The 18,558-nt window shown below is 43.8% G+C and overlaps 1 protein-coding gene across 2 annotated transcripts in view; it reads left to right on the top strand.

Moving 5' to 3' along the window:
* Positions 1-16,472, top strand: part of LOC310791366 (C-type lectin domain family 4 member M-like) — a 68,676-nt gene extending 52,204 nt beyond the window's left edge. For both annotated transcript variants that reach the window (XM_083653058.1, XM_083653057.1), the window contains exons 2-5: positions 13,150-13,380; positions 13,532-13,677; positions 13,811-13,914; positions 15,122-16,472. In XM_083653058.1, the coding sequence (XP_083509184.1) occupies positions 13,150-13,380; positions 13,532-13,677; positions 13,811-13,914; positions 15,122-15,284 (644 nt within the window). In that variant the 3' untranslated portion in view covers positions 15,285-16,472. The remainder of the gene's footprint in view (positions 1-13,149; positions 13,381-13,531; positions 13,678-13,810; positions 13,915-15,121) is intronic.
* Positions 16,473-18,558: the final 2,086 nt, after the last annotated feature.

Here is an 18,558-nt window from a genome sequence, read left to right as displayed (position 1 = left end):
TAGAGGCACTAGACACGCTCTCAGCTCTCAGCCATACATCCATGATCCCCTCTCTCTGTGCGCAGCCACTTTTTACATCCCTGTGTCTCGTCTGTCTCTCTGCTCCACAAACAAATCTCACTGCAGTTTAATAGTAAGCATGTCAAATATAACGCTACACTATAGCAAAACAAAGTGAGAATGCTCTTAAACACATCGTTACCAAAATATATTTCCCTGCATGTCATGATGAGATTAGATCAGCAAAAGTTTGGACAGACGGGATTGCTTAATTTTCTCATCCTCTGCATGACAGACAGACAGGAGGACGATTACAGCCTCGACTGACAGGGCCTCAAAACTACTAACAACTTTTTATTCATCAGTCATTGTGCCTGCCTACATATAAAGTGACCTTTTCCCCAAAATACTGATGCTTCTGTGCTGTTGGTAGCCTATAGCTATTTGGTATCTGATGCCTGCCAGTGTGCTATATAAATTATATATATATATATATATATATATATATATATAAATAAAATACTGATGCTTCTGTGCTGTTGGTAGCCTATAGCTATTTGCTATCTGATGCCTGCCAGTGGCTATAGGAGCAGAAATTGACGTGTATAAATGAATGTTTTCTCTGTGTTTGGGGCTCGAGAAAGAGCATTGAGCAGCACTGCTGCTGATTGTGAAGTATGTATGTTGGTTAAACCTTTGATCTTTGATCTCATGTCTCTGTGGCATCATGACCTATATGGTGCCGAACACGTGAGTGTCTGTGCTTACAGTGCTTGGTGTGTGTGTGTGTTTGTTTGTGTGTGTGTGTGTGTGTGTGTGTGTGTGTGTGTGGGTGTGTGTGTGTGTGTGTGTGTGTGTGTGTGATCTCCTCGCTGTGTACAAGTCATTGCAGCTTTATCGTGGTTGGGTCGATACAGTGCCCCCAACACGTGTGCAGCTGCAGCATTTATATACTGTATGTATATATATATATATATATATATATATATATATATATATATATATATGTAACAGCCCTCGGGTTGGTGTTTAAGGAAGACGCAGAGTTTCATACTGATGGTCCACAGTTTATTTTGTTGCCAATCATCACATGGCACAGTAGAAGATTCTGTGGTAGACACCGTGGAAACTACAAGACACAATACAAAAAATCAATACATAGTTTTCACATCAACAAATTAAAACTGTACAATTTATTAAGCTAGTTAAAACAATGATTTAAAATACAGACTTTATTACCAAATCAACTATTAAAAATACTTATCCACCAAAAGTGCAAACAAATAAAGTGCATGTCCTCAATACACACATCAACGAAGCAGCACCAAACTACTTGATCAAACAAACTGCATTAACATGTATACATACGGGATAAACAATCTGATCGTACCTCGTTCCGCTCACCAAGGGTGTTAAACGTGGGTTTGCAGATTCATCTCTGGCATCAGTGATCACACATGGTACACTAACAAACAAATTGAGCAGAGTAAATCAACTTTAAATCGAATGAAACAAACTTGAATGCAATCACAGCTTGCAATTCTGAAACTATACTTGTACATACCTTCAAGCGTTTACAAGTCATTTCCCATATTTATTTGCAGTGTGTTGGAGTTTGTCCAAACTCCCCTTACATGCTTGTTGCCTGCATGTGCATGAGGCCATCTGAGACAGGAAGTGTTTTGGGCCTTATGAGGGGTTTCTGTGTCACATGACATACCATGCAAGGGCAGTTGACTTAAAATGTCTACCTTTTGTGGACACCACAGGTAAAGGCGCAGTTCATGTTCAATCAATGACAAAAAACTAAAGAGTACTGCAATAATTCCTTATAAAAAGAGAACATATGAATAGCACAAATAAAGCAAGCAAAAGGCCTAACAAAAGGAGGCAAGCGGGCAGTTACAATATATATATATATATATATATATATATATATATATATATATATATATATATATATATTTTTTTTTTACTTTTCAACTGAGCATGCAGACAATTAAAATAAGGGTGCAATGCGTGCTTTTGCACCCCTGTAAAAGAACAAATAGATATGCAAACACACACACACACACACACAGAGACACACACACACACACACACACACACACACACACACACACACACACACACACACACACACACACACATTACACATACACAAACACACACATGCCTACCCACACACATACACATACACACACACACACACACACACACACACACACACACACACACACACACACACACACACACGAAGTGTTGTTACTGCCCCAATGAGTCTTTCCTGTTGAAGCAGCACGCAGCCAAAAACAGACATATAAAATAGTCACACTTGTGTAAGTGCAGAGGAGTTGAGGGGAAACTGTTGTACCCGGTAGTATCTGTTCTCTATGTATGATTTAATAATTGAATGTCTTAATGTCTCCAGTAAACCTCTGTGTAAAAGCAACAACAGGGCTGCTGCACACCATGTAAAGCCTGGGTGGAATGAGCATGTAGCACAGGGGTGGGCAACTATTTTTCATGGGGGGCCACATGAGAAACCCAGATTGTTGCCGGGGGCCGAACAAATATTGTCATGCCGTAACCCATGGATGGGCAACTTTGATGATAGAGAGGGCTACAAAAAAATGTCCTCGCTACCAGATTTTGCTGAGGGCTGAACGGCGCCAGCACGAAAAATTTGGGGCATTTGAAGCCAGGTTTAGAGGAATAACTCATTTTAAATTAACAATTGTGATGTCATTATTCAGTCTTAACCACCAATATTTGATCCTTTTCCTCACTCACTCCTATGTCACCACCTGCTCTCACTGCAGGGCTTGAAATTAACTTTTTTCACCACCTGCCAATATGGCTGCTAGATTTTAAAGTTACCAGCCAATTAGAATTTCCACTAGCCGAAATGTTTTTCTTGAAATAAACCAGAATATGAGTGGGTTAATTTAAGCATAAGTATCACATTTGGACACTTATTCAGCGGGTATATTGCATGTTGCGTTCAAGTGCACTGTAAATTTTTTTTTTTTTTTTTTTGCAATTCCATCGCGGGCCACACAGGGGGCGTATGTTGCCCATGTATGATGTAGCAGAACTACACACTGTAGCCAGAGAAGCCTTTAAAATGTGGGTGGAGGCTGGTAAGGTGAGACAGGGGCCTCTGTTTGAGCAGAAAAAACTCTCAAATGCGAGGTTTAAATATGCTGTCTGCTTCATTAGTAGGAAGGAGCAACGGCGCTGGAAGCACGGTGCAGTGGGCGCTGCAGCACCCCCTGGTGGCAAGAGATGTAAAAAAAAAAAAAAAAAAAATTTTTTTACAGTGCACCTGAACGCAACATGCAAAATACCCGCTGAATAAGTGTCCAAATGTTCATGTAATTCTGGCCAATACTCCACTTCTGTTATAACATTTCAGTCTGGAAGATATAATCTTTATGACTAAAAGGCTAAATGAATAGCTTAGAAAATGAATAGCCCCGGGGGCCCATGGTACTATTAATCTGGCCCTGGATATATGGGAGGAATAGCAGGTAGGCTATCACTGTCCCTGAGTCCTGAGGGTAAATTGAGTAATGCTGCAGAGAAGAGGAGAAGACACTGAATAATGACATCACAACAGTATAATCCTAATGTTAATTTAAAATTAAATATTCCTCTAAATATGGCTAAAAGTCCAAAAAGGGTGGGAGAGAGAATGAGGATTCCAACACAGCAGTGGGAGCAAGTGGTGACATGGAGGTGAGTGAGAAAAGGTGACTGAATAATGACACAACAGTCTAATCTTAACTCATTGGCTGCCAGCCATTTCTGGAAAACGGACGCTCCCAGTGCCAGCCCTTTCAGAGCGTTTTCAGTGATTTCTCAAGACCCACAGAATATTGTGTGATATTACTGTAAACACCGAACACGCCCAAAGAACGATGAGACTCTCTTGTATCATCAGCAAAAAAAAGTTTATTTATATCATTTTCCGTTCTTTAGTTATCAGCAGATGTTTCAAACTAGAACCTGAGATAATGTGCCTTTTGTGAAATGAAGCATTTCAAGCACATCACTGACTCTGAAGCTAATATTTTCTGATGTAGTGACACCTCAAATATCTGAACAGTAATTTCCTTCAATAAAACAGCAAAAACAAAGGAATTTTGATGGCAAAATAATATTTTTTAGCTGCAACCAGCAGCGCTGGCCCCTGCGTGTGCACACCTTCTTCCTGCTCTTGATTTACTGCTGGGGGGCATCAGGTATTCCAGCTTGTGTTTGCCAATCTGTCCATCGAGCCTGCTGTCTGGGTCGGTGTTGCATGGTGCCCTGCGTGCCCGACCTCCCTCAACTGCAAACTCCTCCTCCGTGGGAGTGTCTCTGGTGGCTCTCTGCTGCACGTTTGCTCTGAATTTTCTGCTGCACGTTTCAAAGTGCGCTGCACCCAGCGTCTATTTTCAGAGCGCTCCGCCGTTTTTGTGCGCCGGCTCCCAGCGCTCCCAGCTGAGAATAATTTAACTTTTCAGAAAGACGCTGGTGTCGGGTGCTCCTTTTTTGGCAACTAATCATATGGAGAAACTATCGCAACAGAGACAGAAAGGCTCAATTGTGGGAGCAGATTGGCTGCTGTTCACAGGCACAGCTAACGTTAGCTCCAGCATGCATCGGTTTCCGTTTCCCCACGGCTTCTTCTCTGTTTTTTCCTCACCTTTCTCTAATCTGGAGAGCACTGTCGCCACCTAATGGGTCCGTAAAATAGCTTATACACCTTCAAAATCCCCCATATTTTTATATATACTATAGAGACACTATAGAGGCACTATAGAGGCACTATAGAGACATAGAGGCACTATAGAGACACTATAGAGACACTATAGAGACACTATAGAGACACTAGAGAGGCACTAGAGAGGCACTATAGAGACACTATAGAGACACTATAGAGACACTATAGAGGCACTATAGAGGCACTATAGAGACACTATAGAGGCACTATAGAGACACTATAGAGACACTATAGAGGCACTATAGAGGCACTATAGAGGCACTATAGAGACACTATAGAGACACTATAGAGTCACTATAGAGGAGGCACTATAGAGGCACTAGACACGCTCTCAGCTCTCTCAGCCATACATCCATGATCCTCTCTCTCTCTCTGCGCAGACACTTTTTTTATCCCTGTGTCTCATCTGTCTCTATGCTCCACAAACAAATCACACTGCAGTTTAATAGCAAGCATGTCAAATATAATGCTATTGACCCAAAAAGGCAGATTTTCGTATTTTTCACATGCTGTGTTACACCCCTAAATCTCAATCAATTTTCCCAAAACTTTGCAAAAGTCATTTTTATGTGTCTCATAACAAAATGCAACCCCAGACAGTTTGATATGTTGAGATTTCATTTTTGCATTGCAATTTGATGCACCCTAGTATACATGCAACTCATCATTCAGGGTGTGTAACTCCTTAGTGACATCACTGATGACATCACAATTGCTTGAGTGACATCACTGATGACATCACAATTGCTCGAGTGACATCACTGGTGACATCACAATTGCTTGAGTGACATCACTAGTGACATCACAACTGCCCCTTCTCCATTTCCCAATATCCAATCAGCTAAGGACATCTGTCTCTCCTGATCTGCTGAGCCAATCACCTAAGCGGTGGTGGTGGTATATAGCGCCCTTGCTACTACATTTGTGCCATCATCCTCAGCTGCTGTTCATCATCACTGGAGCAGTTGTCTCGCCCCACGCCTGAAATACATCTCTGTGGTTCTAATCGATCACTGCCCGTGAGCTCTTACCTAAGATCCAGCAAACTTCACACAAACTTCCTAACAAACTGGTCCTTCGAGCGGATCCGAGGACTTACGACGCTCTGAGATGGCAGAGGAGTCAGGTGAGCTACTAATCGATCTGGATCCGGCACCAAACCAGAGGAGCAATCCCTTCCCCAGCAGTCCGAAACGTCTGGATACACGAGTAGTCAGGGGCCGGTCCCCCTACACTCCCAGACTCTTGTTATATAACAAGAATAGGTCTTGTCAGTTTACACATTATAGTTGTCTGACATAGAGCTTCTCTTCTGTGGATACCTGTCTGTGATTTAACTTTGGCTCCAGTGGGTAAGTGTTTAGGCTGTGTTATTTCTGTCTGCTATCTCTTTATTCTAAAAGTAGTTGTATTTAGGCTAGTTTTTGTCTCTGAGTGGAACTCTGGCTCAGCTGGTGGATTGCTCTCAGCTGACATCAGGCCAATCACCCCCCTGTGAACGACGGGGGCTGATTGGATAGGCGTGGCTTACAGCCCTGTTGAAGCAGTATTTCTTAGCACTGTCAGTCTACAGCGGCAGCGGTAAGCGGCACGTACCCTCGGGGCACGAAGACTCCTGCAGAAAGGGGAGTCTTTCTGCGGGAGTCCATCGAGGGGAGGCCAGAGAATAGGGTTTTTTGCTACCTCTCTTATTCTAACTACTCATCTACCTAACTATGTGTTTTCTCCCCATCCCTGTTGTAACATCAGCCCACAGATGCTGCAGACACGGCAGCTTCCGGTGTAGAAACCCCAGTAATCTTTCCTACCCTAAGTGCGCAAATAGTCCTTTTACTATTGCCGGAGGTCTCTGGAACTGTCAGTCGGCTGTTAAGAAAACTGAGACCATCTCGGCTCATGCTCTATCTCAAACCCTCCACTTCCTAGCTCTCACAGAGACCTGGATCATTCCTGAAAACACTGCTACTCCTGCAGCTCTCTCTGCTGCTTATTCCTTCTCGCACACCCCCAGAGCCTCTGGCCGTGGCGGAGGCACTGGTCTCCTCATCTCTCCAAAATGGACCTACACTGTCACATCTCTCTCTCATCTGTCTATCTCATCTTTTGAGTCCCATGCAGTTGCCGTATCCCTACCCATCAAGCTCAACATTGTGGTAATCTACCGCCCGCCTGGTCCGCTTGGTGACTTTCTGGACGAGCTGGACACCCTTCTCTCCATCTTTCCTGAGGATGGTACTCCACTCATCCTTCTGGGAGACTTCAACATCCAGCCAGTAACCTTACAATCTCTGCCTTTCCTTAACTTCTTCTCATCCTTTGACCTCTACCTCTCTCATTCTCCTCCTACTCACAAAGCAGGGAATGTGCTTGACCTGGTCTTCACCAGATCCTGCTCCACCTCTAACCTCACTGTGACTCCTCTTCCTGTATCTGACCACCACTTTATCACCTTCTCTCTTCCCATCCCCCTCCCCTCCTCCTACCCATCTCCCCCTCACTCTACCACCACCCGACGCAACCTAAAAACTCTCTCACCCAACTCCCTCTCTTCTACCGTCCTCTCCTTGCTTCCCCCAGCCGAGCAATTTGCTCTCTTGTCCACTGACGAGGCTTCCACCACTCTTCTCTCCTCTCTCTCCTCTGCTCTTGATTCTCTTTGCCCTCTCACCACTAAGCCTGCCCGATCTTCTCCCCCTTCTCCTTGGCTGACTGAATCTCTGCGAACTTATCGAACTGAGCTTCGGGCAGCTGAGAGAAAATGGAGAAAATCACATCACCCTGAAGATCTCTCTTCCTACCACCTTATCCACTCCAACTTCACCTCTGCTGTCTCCAAAGCAAAAACCTCCTTCATCTCTGAAATCCAGTCCTCTGCATCCAACCCCAGTAAACTGTTCTCCACCTTCTCCACGCTCCTCAACCCTCCCTCCCCTCCCCCTCCCTCCTCCCTCTCTGCTGATGATTTTGTAACCTTCTTTACTAAAAAGGTGGATGACATCAGTTCCTCCTTCCATCCTCCAGGCACCCTCACTAACACTACCGACTCCAATCCTGCTTCCCGGCCCCCTGTCCCGGGATTTCCTTCCTTCTCTCCCCTCTCTCCCGATGAAGTGCTTAAACTCATCAGCTCGAACCGAGCCACTTACTGCTCCCTCGATCCTATCCCTTCCTCTCTCCTCCAAACCATCTCACCTAAAATATCTCCCTTCCTCACTACCTTCATTAACTCCTCTCTGTCCTCTGGTCTTGTTCCGCCTGCTCTAAAGACTGCAAGAGTCAAGCCTCTGCTTAAGAAACCCTCCCTTGACCCCACTGCTATTCAGAACTACAGACCTGTCTCTCTTCTCTCATTCCTTTCCAAAACCCTCGAACGAGCAGCGTCCGAACATCTTTCTCTCTATCTCTCCCAAAATGACCTCCTGGACCCTCTGCAGTCCGGTTTCAAGGCTTCTCACTCCACTGAGACAGCTCTTCTTGCTGTCACAGAGGCCCTTCACACTGCTAAGGCCTCATCCCTCTCCTCTGTTCTTGTCCTCCTTGACCTGTCTGCTGCCTTCGATACAGTCAACCACCAAATCCTTCTTTCCACTCTGTCTGACCTAGGCATTTCAGGTTCTGCACTCTCCTGGTTTGCTTCCTACCTCTCGAACCGCTCATACCAGGTCTCATGGAGAGGGTCCCTCTCCAGATCCTGTCCTCTTACCACCGGTGTCCCCCAGGGCTCAGTCCTGGGCCCCTTACTTTTCCTTCTCTATATCAGATCTCTTGCCTATGTGATCTCTTCTCATGGCTTTTCTTATCACTGCTATGCTGATGACACCCAGCTTTTCCTTTCCTTCCCCCCCTCCGACACTCAAATCGAGGCTCGCATCTCTGCATGCCTCAAAGAGATTGGCGACTGGATGGCTGCCCACCACCTCAAGCTCAACCTTGGTAAGACAGAGCTACTCTTCCTCCCAGGGAAAGACTGCCCTCTCGCAGATCTCTCCATCTCCATTGACAATACCACTGTACTTCCCTCCCAAACAGCTAAGAACCTTGGGGTGATCCTTGACAACCAGCTGTCTTGCTCAGCCAACATAGCTGCGACAGCACGCTCCTGTAGGTTCTCTCTCTACAACATCCGCAAAATCCGTCCCTTTCTCACAAGAGAAGCGACTCAACTCCTGGTCCAGTCTCTTGTCATCTCCCGCCTGGACTACTGCAACGTGCTCCTGGCCGGCCTACCTGCCACCGACATCCGACCGCTTCAGCTCATTCAGAACGCTGCAGCCCGTCTGGTATTCAACCAACCCAAATTCTCTCACGTCACTCCCCTCTTCCAGGACCTCCACTGGCTTCCCATCTCGGCCCGCATCAAATTCAAGTCACTGGTACTGGCCTACAGGGCTGTACACCAGTCAGCTCCCCTGTACCTGCAATCTATGGTCAGGTTCCAAACCTCTCAGCGCTCCCTTCGCTCCTCCACCAGTGCAGGTCGCCTCGCCCCTCCTTCGCTACGGGGGCTCAAAAGTCGCTCATCCCGATCTCGACTCTTCTCGTCCCTGGCACCTCAATGGTGGAACGAGCTTCCACCTTCGGTCAGGACAGCTGAATCACTGCCGATCTTTCGGAAAAGACTAAAGACACACCTTTTCAGGCTCCATCTGGGCCCTCCTTGATCTAACTTCGTTCTCTCTCTTTCAAAAAAAAAAAAAAAAAAAAAAAAAAAACTACTAACGTAAACTTGTACCACTAACCTAAACTTGTACCACTGTTCCTTCAGAAGTTGTAGTTGTCATAGACTGTGCTCCATAGTTGATTGCTCTATTGCTGACAAAAATGTGTTATTGTAAGTCGCTTTGGATAAAAGCGTCTGCCAAATGACGTAATGTAATGTAATTAGGGATGTTCGATATTGGCTTTTTTACCGATATCCGATATCCGATAATGTCCAACTCTTAATTTCCGATACCGATATCAACCGATATCAACCGATACCGATATAAGCGGGCTTTTTTTCCACCAAAATTTCACATAACAAATTACATAATGTAGCTTATGGAAAGAATCTATATGTACCCTATATGTTTTAATATAGGGCCACATATAGTTTTACCATATATGGTGCATACATAAAATTGGCCGATTTCCTATATTATATGTACATATATGTACCTATATGTATGTATAGGTACATATATGTACCTATATGTACATATAATATAGGAAATCGGCCAATTTTATGTATGCACCATATATGGGAAACCTATATGTACATATATGTACCTATATGTAGGATCTTAAATTAAAAATTTAGCAGCGCACACGGGATTCGAACCCCATTCTCCAAGGTTCAAGCCACTGCTACGTGCTGAGCTATACATTTTCTTATACTAACCAGAGAGCCGGGCACATTATATACTCTCTCGCACACAACATAGACTACACAATTGTCAGCGATCGGGAGGACAAGTTATTTTATGTGATGCGTACGAGTCATATTATGTAACAGACTAAAATTATGTTGTGTGTGTGTGTGCATCTATAGTCTGTAGGCTGTACGGCTTCAGAGGTTAACTTCATTTAACACCAGAGACTCAGGAGGTAGGCCTACACAGAGCCTCGTATACAGTCTGTTACAATAACATAGTGTGCCCAGATCACCTCGTTCCGCACTTGGTGCAGACCGGTGCAGACTTGCTTTGGTCTAGTCAGTCACAGCTAGTAAGTACTTGCGCATGCGCGTTGCTGCAGGAACTGAATTCATTCTTTTATAGTATTGCGCTAAACTATTAACCATAGTTGTGTCCTGGAAGCTTTTTGCTGGCACCACATAGCCTATAGTCCCATATTTATGATATTTCATGTGACATAAAATGCGTTGAAATGTAGTTTTCGTGTAGACCAGATTTCAACTCTCAGTTACACAATAAAAGACAATAAAATGTCAATTCACACACTATCAATATTGTCTCTATTCCAAACTACAACAAATGTTTTAACAATATGATGAACCAAATTGTGTTTTTTTACACGTAACCGCATTTTAGCCGGTTGAAAAGAGGGTGAAATTAGGTCTTAGACGTTCAAACCCAATATCACCCAGATTTAAACTAAAAATCAACGTTGAAAAAACGTTTTGTGCTCGCTGGGTATATATGGATTATGACACAGTGTATACAAACAGATTTGTAAATGACCTATATAGGAGGCATATACCTTGTATTGTGTACATATATGGCCTATATGTGGATATAAAGAAGTGAGACCTATATGACCTGTATTATGAACATGTAGGGCCTTTATGTGTATATAAAGAAGCTATATAGGAGACATATATGCCCTGTATGTCCACATATAGTACCTATATGTGGATATAAAGAAGCTATAGGAGACCTATATGCCCGGTATATGCACTTATATGCACCTGAATCTGGCCTATATGCAACCTATATGCGGCATATATATGGCCTATATGCTCATATATGCTGCATATAGGTTGCATATAGGTTGCATATAGTTGCATATATGTTCATATAGATTCTTTCCATGTAGCTGAAGAGTTTAATATATAATATGCATGTTGTGTTAAAGTTGTAAGTGTTAGAGAAGCGAGCTTGTGACCAGAAGGTCGTCGGTTCAATCCCCGGGACCGGCAGGATAAATCTGGGTGGGGAAAGTGAAAAGGCAGCGCTTGCCCCTCCCTCATTACCACCACTGAGGTGCCCTTGAGCAAGGCCCTTAACCCCAACCGCTCCAGTGGAGCTGCTCAGTGGCCAACAGATCAGACTGTGGTTGTATTGGTCAGCTTCCAGGTATGAATGTGTGTGTGAATGTGAACAGGGCACTCCTGAAAAAGAGAGCATTGCTCTCAGTGAGACTCCCCCTGTATTAAAAAAAAAAAAAAAAAAAATCGGCATGAAAACCGATACCGATATTTTCCGATATCGATTTTTTTATGCTAATATCGGCCGATAATATCGGTAGGCCGATATCTGTTCTGGCCCATGGACTATAGCAAAACAAAGTGAGGTATGCTCTTAAACACATCGTTACCAAAATATATTTCCCTGCATGTCATGATGAGATTAGATCAGCAAAAGTTTGGACAGACGGGATTGCTTAATTTTCTCATCCTCTGCATGACAGACAGACAGGAGGATGATTACAGCCTCGACTGACAGGGGCTCAAAACTACTAACAACTTTTTATTCATCAGTCATTGTGCCTGCCTACATATAAGGTGACCTTTTCCCCTGAATACTGATGCTTCTGTGCTGTTGGTAGCCTATAGCTATTTGGTATCTGATGCCTGGCAGTGTGCTATATGCGCTATATATATATATATATATATATATATATATATATATATATATATATATATATATATATATATATATATATATATATATATATATATATATATATAATACTGATGGCTCTGTGCTATATATATATATATATATATATATATATATATATATATATATATATATATATATATATATAATACTGATGGCTCTGTGCTATTGGTAGCATATAGCTATTTGGTATCTGATGCCTGCCAGTGCGCTATAGGAGCAGAGATTGAGGCGCGTAAATTAATGCTTTGGGGCTCGAGAAAGAGCATTGAGCAACACTGCTGCTGATACGTTTGATCTTTGATCACATGTCTCTGGTTTGTTGGGCTTGTGGCATGCATGCGCACCTTAAAGTAAATGTTTAAACTAAGAGCACTTAACAAATACAAAACCCTAGTATGACCAAGTACTTAAAAGCTATAGGGCTTCTACGATCTATTGCAAACTTTCCTTCTTGTTGTTAACTGATTCTTGCAACTATCTTATATATATATTTTTTGATGTAATGAAATGTAAAAAAGGGTAGGCATTCATAAGCTGCGGCTTCAGCCTACACCTTTCCAGTCTCCTACATGTAAACGCACATTATTACTGTAATGCATTTATGTGAAACTGACAAATGGACCGAAATAAATTATTTACTTACTTTGGCAGAAACATAAATTGCCGCCTATGCACACGCACGCACACACTTATTACATTGTAATATTACATTAATATTAAGCTTACAGATATAAAAACAAGGGGTAGGGCTTGATCCTTGTTTGCACATTAGATTGATAGATAATGTGCTGTATATATTTGCTGTCAATTCAATCGTCTCTTCTTGTTTGGCATTTTCTTTTCTATATTTATTTTCTTGTTTATATTTTATTCTTAACTTTTTTTTCTTTTTTACATGTTCAGGGGGGAGGGGTCTAATCTAATCTAATCAGCAAAACCACAAAATCTCAAATCATGCAATGATCAGCAAAGTTCAGTAGCTGTGTAATAGTCCCTCTGGTGCTGGTATAAAACCCTGTCTTGTTCTTACAGGTGATGTTATCCAGCTAGTGAAGAAGCACCGCTGGAAGATTGGAGTGGGTGTGCTGTGTGTCTGTCTGGTTGTCTTTGTGGGCTTCTTAATAGATTGTAAGAACACATCCTTTGAGGACAAAAGCAAACTGCAGACCAACAAGACCTGCGCTGAAAACATACTGCAGAACCTCAACAAGACCTGTGCTGAAAACATACTGCAGAACCTCAACAAGACCTGGGCTGAAATCAGTTGAGTCTGTCTGTCTGTCTGTCTGTCTGTCTCTCTCTCTCTCTCTCTTTCTCTCCCTCTGTGCATTTACATGAACATACATGTAGGCTACTGTTAGACATTATGCATTGTGCTTTTATTTAGTGCTCTTAAGATCCTCTCCTCTTGCAGACCGTTTCTGTGAAGCTGGAGGATGTAGATATTTCAACAGCAGTTTTTACCAACTGTCTACTGATGTAAAGACCTGGGACGACAGCAGGCAGGACTGTCTACAGAGAGGAGCACACCTGGTCATCATCAACAGCCAACAAGAACAGGTAAAGGGAGAAGTGGCTAAACGACAAGTTGTAAAAATATCTTTGCTGTTAATTTAATTGGGTTAAAACTGTCTCACATTCCAAACTTCACAAGTGTGTGTTGATGTCATTTGTCTTTTAAATAATTCAACAGGAATTCATCAGTTCCTTGGACAAGAACACCTGGATTGGTTTGAGTGACAGCGATGATGAGGGAATCTGGAAATGGGTGGATGGTTCACTTCTGAGCAGCACAAGGTAAGACATCCATTCTTCAGTCCCATTTACCAGCAGTGGTGGAAATGGGGGGAAACGATGAGAGCGAGAGGGGGAACAACACTCCTCCCAGATTCCCCTTAGAACATGATTGGAGAGCAGTGGAGAGCAGAGCACTGGAGAGCAGAGCAGAGCAGTGGAGAGCAGAGCAGTGGAGAGCAGAGCAGTGGAGAGCAGAGCAGAGCAGAGCAGTGGAGAGCAGAGCAATGGAGAGCAGAGCAGAGCAGTGGAGAGCAGAGCAGTGGAGAGCAGAGCAGAGCAGTGGAGAGCAGAGCAGTGGAGAGCAGAGCAGTGGAGAGCAGAGCAGAGCAGTGGAGAGCAGAGCAGTGGAGAGCAGAGCAGAGCAGTAGAGAGCAGAGCAGTGGAGAGCAGAGCAGAGCAGAGCAGTGGAGAGCAGAGCAGTGGAGAGCAGAGCAGAGCAGTGGAGAGCAGAGCAGTGGAGAGCAGAGCAGTGGAGAGCACAGCAGAGCCGAGCAGAGCAGTGGAGAGCAGAGCAATGGAGAGCAGAGCAGTGGAGAGCAGAGCAGTGGAGAGCAGAGCAGAGCAGTGGAGAGCAGAGCAGAGCAGTGGAGAGCAGAGCAGAGTAGAGCAGTAGAGAGCAGAGCAGTGGAGAGCAGAGCAGAGCAGTGGAGAGCAGAGCAGAGCAGTGGAGAGCAGAGCAGAGCAGTGGAGAGCAGAGCAGTGGAGAGCAGAGCAGAGCAGAGCAGTGGAGAGCAGAGCAGTGGAGAGCAGAGCAGAGCAGAGCAGTGGAGAGCAGAGCAGTGGAGAGCAGAGCAGTGGAGAGCAGACCAGTGGAGAGCAGAGCAGAGCAGAGCAGTGGAGAGCAGAGCAGTGGAGAGCAGAGCAGTGGAGAGCAGAGCAGTGGAGAGCAGAGCAGAGCAGAGCAGTGGAGAGCAGAGCAGTGGAGAGGAGAGCAGCATGAAAGGAGCAGATAATAGTAGTAGAACATGTATTTGGAAGCTGAATAAGCAGCATCAATGTGTCATCAAGTCTGTCATGAATAAAATCAATGAGAAAAAATAGGCATTGCCTGCATGCCTCCTGTGGCAGGCAGGCCCCCCCCCCCCTGCCTAAGGTTCCCACAGTAAAACCTGTCCATTTCCACCACTGAACAGGTTGGCCTGAAAATATATTGTGCATCTTATGTTCCATCAAGTACAATTGACTATACATCTTCTTTTTTCAACAGGTTCTGGAAGAGAGGCGAGCCCAGTGGAGATAACAGTCTGTATGACTGTGCTTACACTGATGGTACCAAACTAAACAACTGGATGGATAACCAGTGTGACACAGCGCGGCGGTACTGGGTCTGTGAAAAAGTGATTTCTAACATGATGTATAATGTCAAATGAAAAGGAGTCCAGAATTGTGTGCGCGACCACATTCTCTCCTATTTCTAAGGACATCAAGTCAGTCGTTCAGAAACACTGGCATCGGTCCAGCAGGGTTGCCCTCTTTCGTCTGCCCTCTTCGCCGTCGCGCTCGAGCCCCTTGCCCTAAAAATACGCAGCCACCCAAGCTTGTAGGCCTGAAGGTCGGTGGTATTGAAACGCATATTAGTTTGTATGCCGATGATGTAATTTTATACTTGCATAACTCTGAAAAATCGATCCCCCCTCTTCTAGAATTATTCACCTCTTTCGGTAAGTTGTCCGGATATGCAATTAACTGGACAAAGAGTGACTTTATGCCACTCTCTGATGCCTTTACCCCCGGCTTTCTGGAAAATCTCCAATTCAAATTGGCAAAAGACCACCTCACCTATCTTGGTTTGACCATACCCAGAGATCCAAAACTAATATTTAAGCTGAATTTTGAGGATTTTGTTTTAAAGCTTAAACAATGTATAGAAAACTGGAAAATCTTACCCCTGTCCATGATCGGTCGCATAAACTCAATTAAGATGGTTTCACTTCCCAGGTTCCTCTATCTGTGCCAAAACCTCCCCATCTTTCTTACATGAGCTTTTTTTTCAAAACTGGACTCCATAATTCTTTCTTACATCTGGAATTATAAGAACCATAGAATCTCAAAAATTCATCTGCAAAAACCCAAGTCTGCAGGAGGGCTGGCCTTACCAGTGTTTAGGCATTACTACTGGGCCGCTAATGTTAGCGCTCTAATGTTTAATATAACCCCTGGGGCCCCCTTGTGGCTAAAAATGGAGGCCAGCTCTATTGACAGCTCTTCACTGCCAGCCATGCTATTTGCTAAGTTAGAGAACCCTGGGACCCTAGGAAATTTAAGTTTCGTTGTGAAAAACTCTGTCAGAATTTTAAACCAAATTAGGAGTGCTTTGAGCCTACCAGGCGTTTCTGTCCATACGCCCATCTGTTTCAATCACTCTTTTCTGTGTCCATGGTCAGACAAAAATTACCACGCTTGGAGTGAGAAGGGGCTAGTCTCCATCAAAGACTTATATATAGATGGTCACTTCGCATCCTTTGATCTACTGAAGAGGAAGTTTGAGTTGCCTGGCACGAACTGGCTCAGATTCCTGCAACTCAGAAATTATGTTCGATCCAAAATTCGCACTTTTGAAGTGCTTCCAGATGAAAATGCATTTTTTGATGTACTGCTAAGCCCTGCTCACTCCAAGCATCTAATTTCTAGATTTGTATGTCTGTTTGACAATTGTATCACGGCCTCTACTGAGAGGATTAGAGAAGCGTGGCAGGGGGAACTTGGCATTGACTTGTCTGACATTACTGTATATGGGACAAGAGTATGTCCGTGATACAGCTTTGCTCAGTTAACAGTAGACACCAGCTGATTCAATTTAAGGTCACTCACCGTCTTCACTATTCTAACCATAAGTTGCACAAGATGTACCCCTCTGTCTCACCACTGTGTGTCAGGTGTCGTATATCGGAGAGCACTCTGTCTCATGCTTTCTGGAGCTGCCCTTCAATGACTGGTTTCTGGGCCAGGATATTTGACTGGTACTCTAAGGCCTACAGGATAGCCCTTGAGCCAGAGGCAGAACGTGCCATTTTTGGCTGCTCAGAGTCCTCTTTGGACTTCTCTACAGCTGTGCAGCAATCTCTGACGCAGGGAACAATCGTTGCCAAGAAACTCATCTTGCAGGAGTGGAAGTCCCCTTCTCCACCCTCTTTCCAGCTGTGGCTGGCGGACATGACCTCCGTTATACTGATGGAGAGACTCAGGTACCTGAGGACCAACTCACTCGGGAGATTTCTAGTCGTTTGGGAGCCGTTTCTGGCCTACCTCGACGAAGTCGGGGGTGGTGGGTGATTCGCTTGGTTGATCTCCTCTTGTGCAGGACCCAATGCACAATATGTGTATATATACATACATATATTTCCTTTTTTGCAAGTACCCTCATCACATTGTAAACTCGAAGTGTGAGTGTGTGATTTTTTGCTTTTGTTTGTTTGTTTTGCCTTGTTTTTGTTTTTTTGTTTTGTTCATTTTATTATGTTTGTTCAGCCTTGTAAAAAAAAGGGGGGGGGGGAGGATAACTGTACATTCTAACCTGTAATATTGTTTTCTGTAAAAATATGTTCACTTGACTATGCACCAATGTGGACTGTACTCCGCCTCGCAATAAAAAAAAGAAAAAAAAAAGAAACACATATTTTATCAAGCGACCCCTCTGTAGGACATTCCTTTAAGAGACCCCCTATTTTCGCTAACAGGAGGTCTGACAACCTCAGAAACATCCTAGTCAGAGCAGACTGTTATTCCCCTGCCATTAACTTTCTCTCTACTCTACCAGGTGGGAATTTTCCTTGCGCAGGTTGTGCTCAGTGCAATGCAATGATCAAAGGAGACACATTCCGTCACCCTCATACGGGTAAATCTATCTTTATTAAAGACAGAATTTCATGCAGGACCAAATTTGTAGTCTATCTTTTGAAATGTCCCTGTGGTTTATCTTATGTTGGGAAAACTACCAGGGAACTAAGAACTAGAATCTCTGAGCACAAAAGCTGCATTAGAAATAAAGACATCAAATCGCCTGTGGCAAGACACTTTAATTCCGCAGGACACGACGTTTGCTCCCTGAAATTCCAGGGTATTGAAGTGGTCCCCCCACCTAGGCGAGGAGGAAACAGAGATACATCATTATTGCAAAGAGAAGCCAGATGGATACATATACTGCAAACCGAGAGCCCTAAAGGCCTTAATGAAGAACTTATTCTAAGTTGTTTTCTCTAAAAATTCGTCTTTATTATAACCTGCTTGTTTTCCAACATTATTTTCTTGATACAAATCTGTAGACAGACTTGCCTTTTCTCTACTACTATTATTATTGTTGTTATTATTATTGTTATTTTTATTTGTTTATTGTTGATTATGTTTTTTCTTTTTGTTGACTAGACTACTGTGATTGTGCGGTGATGTAACGACGCTGAAGTTGGCACCCGATTCGCAGCTCCCGATTGGAATTTTCCAGTCCACCTTAAAAAGTGGAATATATATAGAGAGCCGCAGGGATGACGTATTTTGGTAGTCAGAACGCGGAAGTCCCGGACTTCCTGGTTCTTCACTGTTTCTGTCTATGGGATTTTTGAATGGGTTTTTGCCGCGATGCTTCAAATAAGGTCTCTGGGCAACGCAAGATTAATCAAACGCGAACCAGAGTTCAGTCGGATAATCTTC

Source organism: Poromitra crassiceps (genome assembly GCF_964638095.1).
Source record: "Poromitra crassiceps genome assembly, chromosome: 16".
Lineage (NCBI taxonomy): Eukaryota > Metazoa > Chordata > Actinopteri > Beryciformes > Melamphaidae > Poromitra > Poromitra crassiceps.
This window is presented reverse-complemented; position numbering and strand designations above follow the sequence as displayed.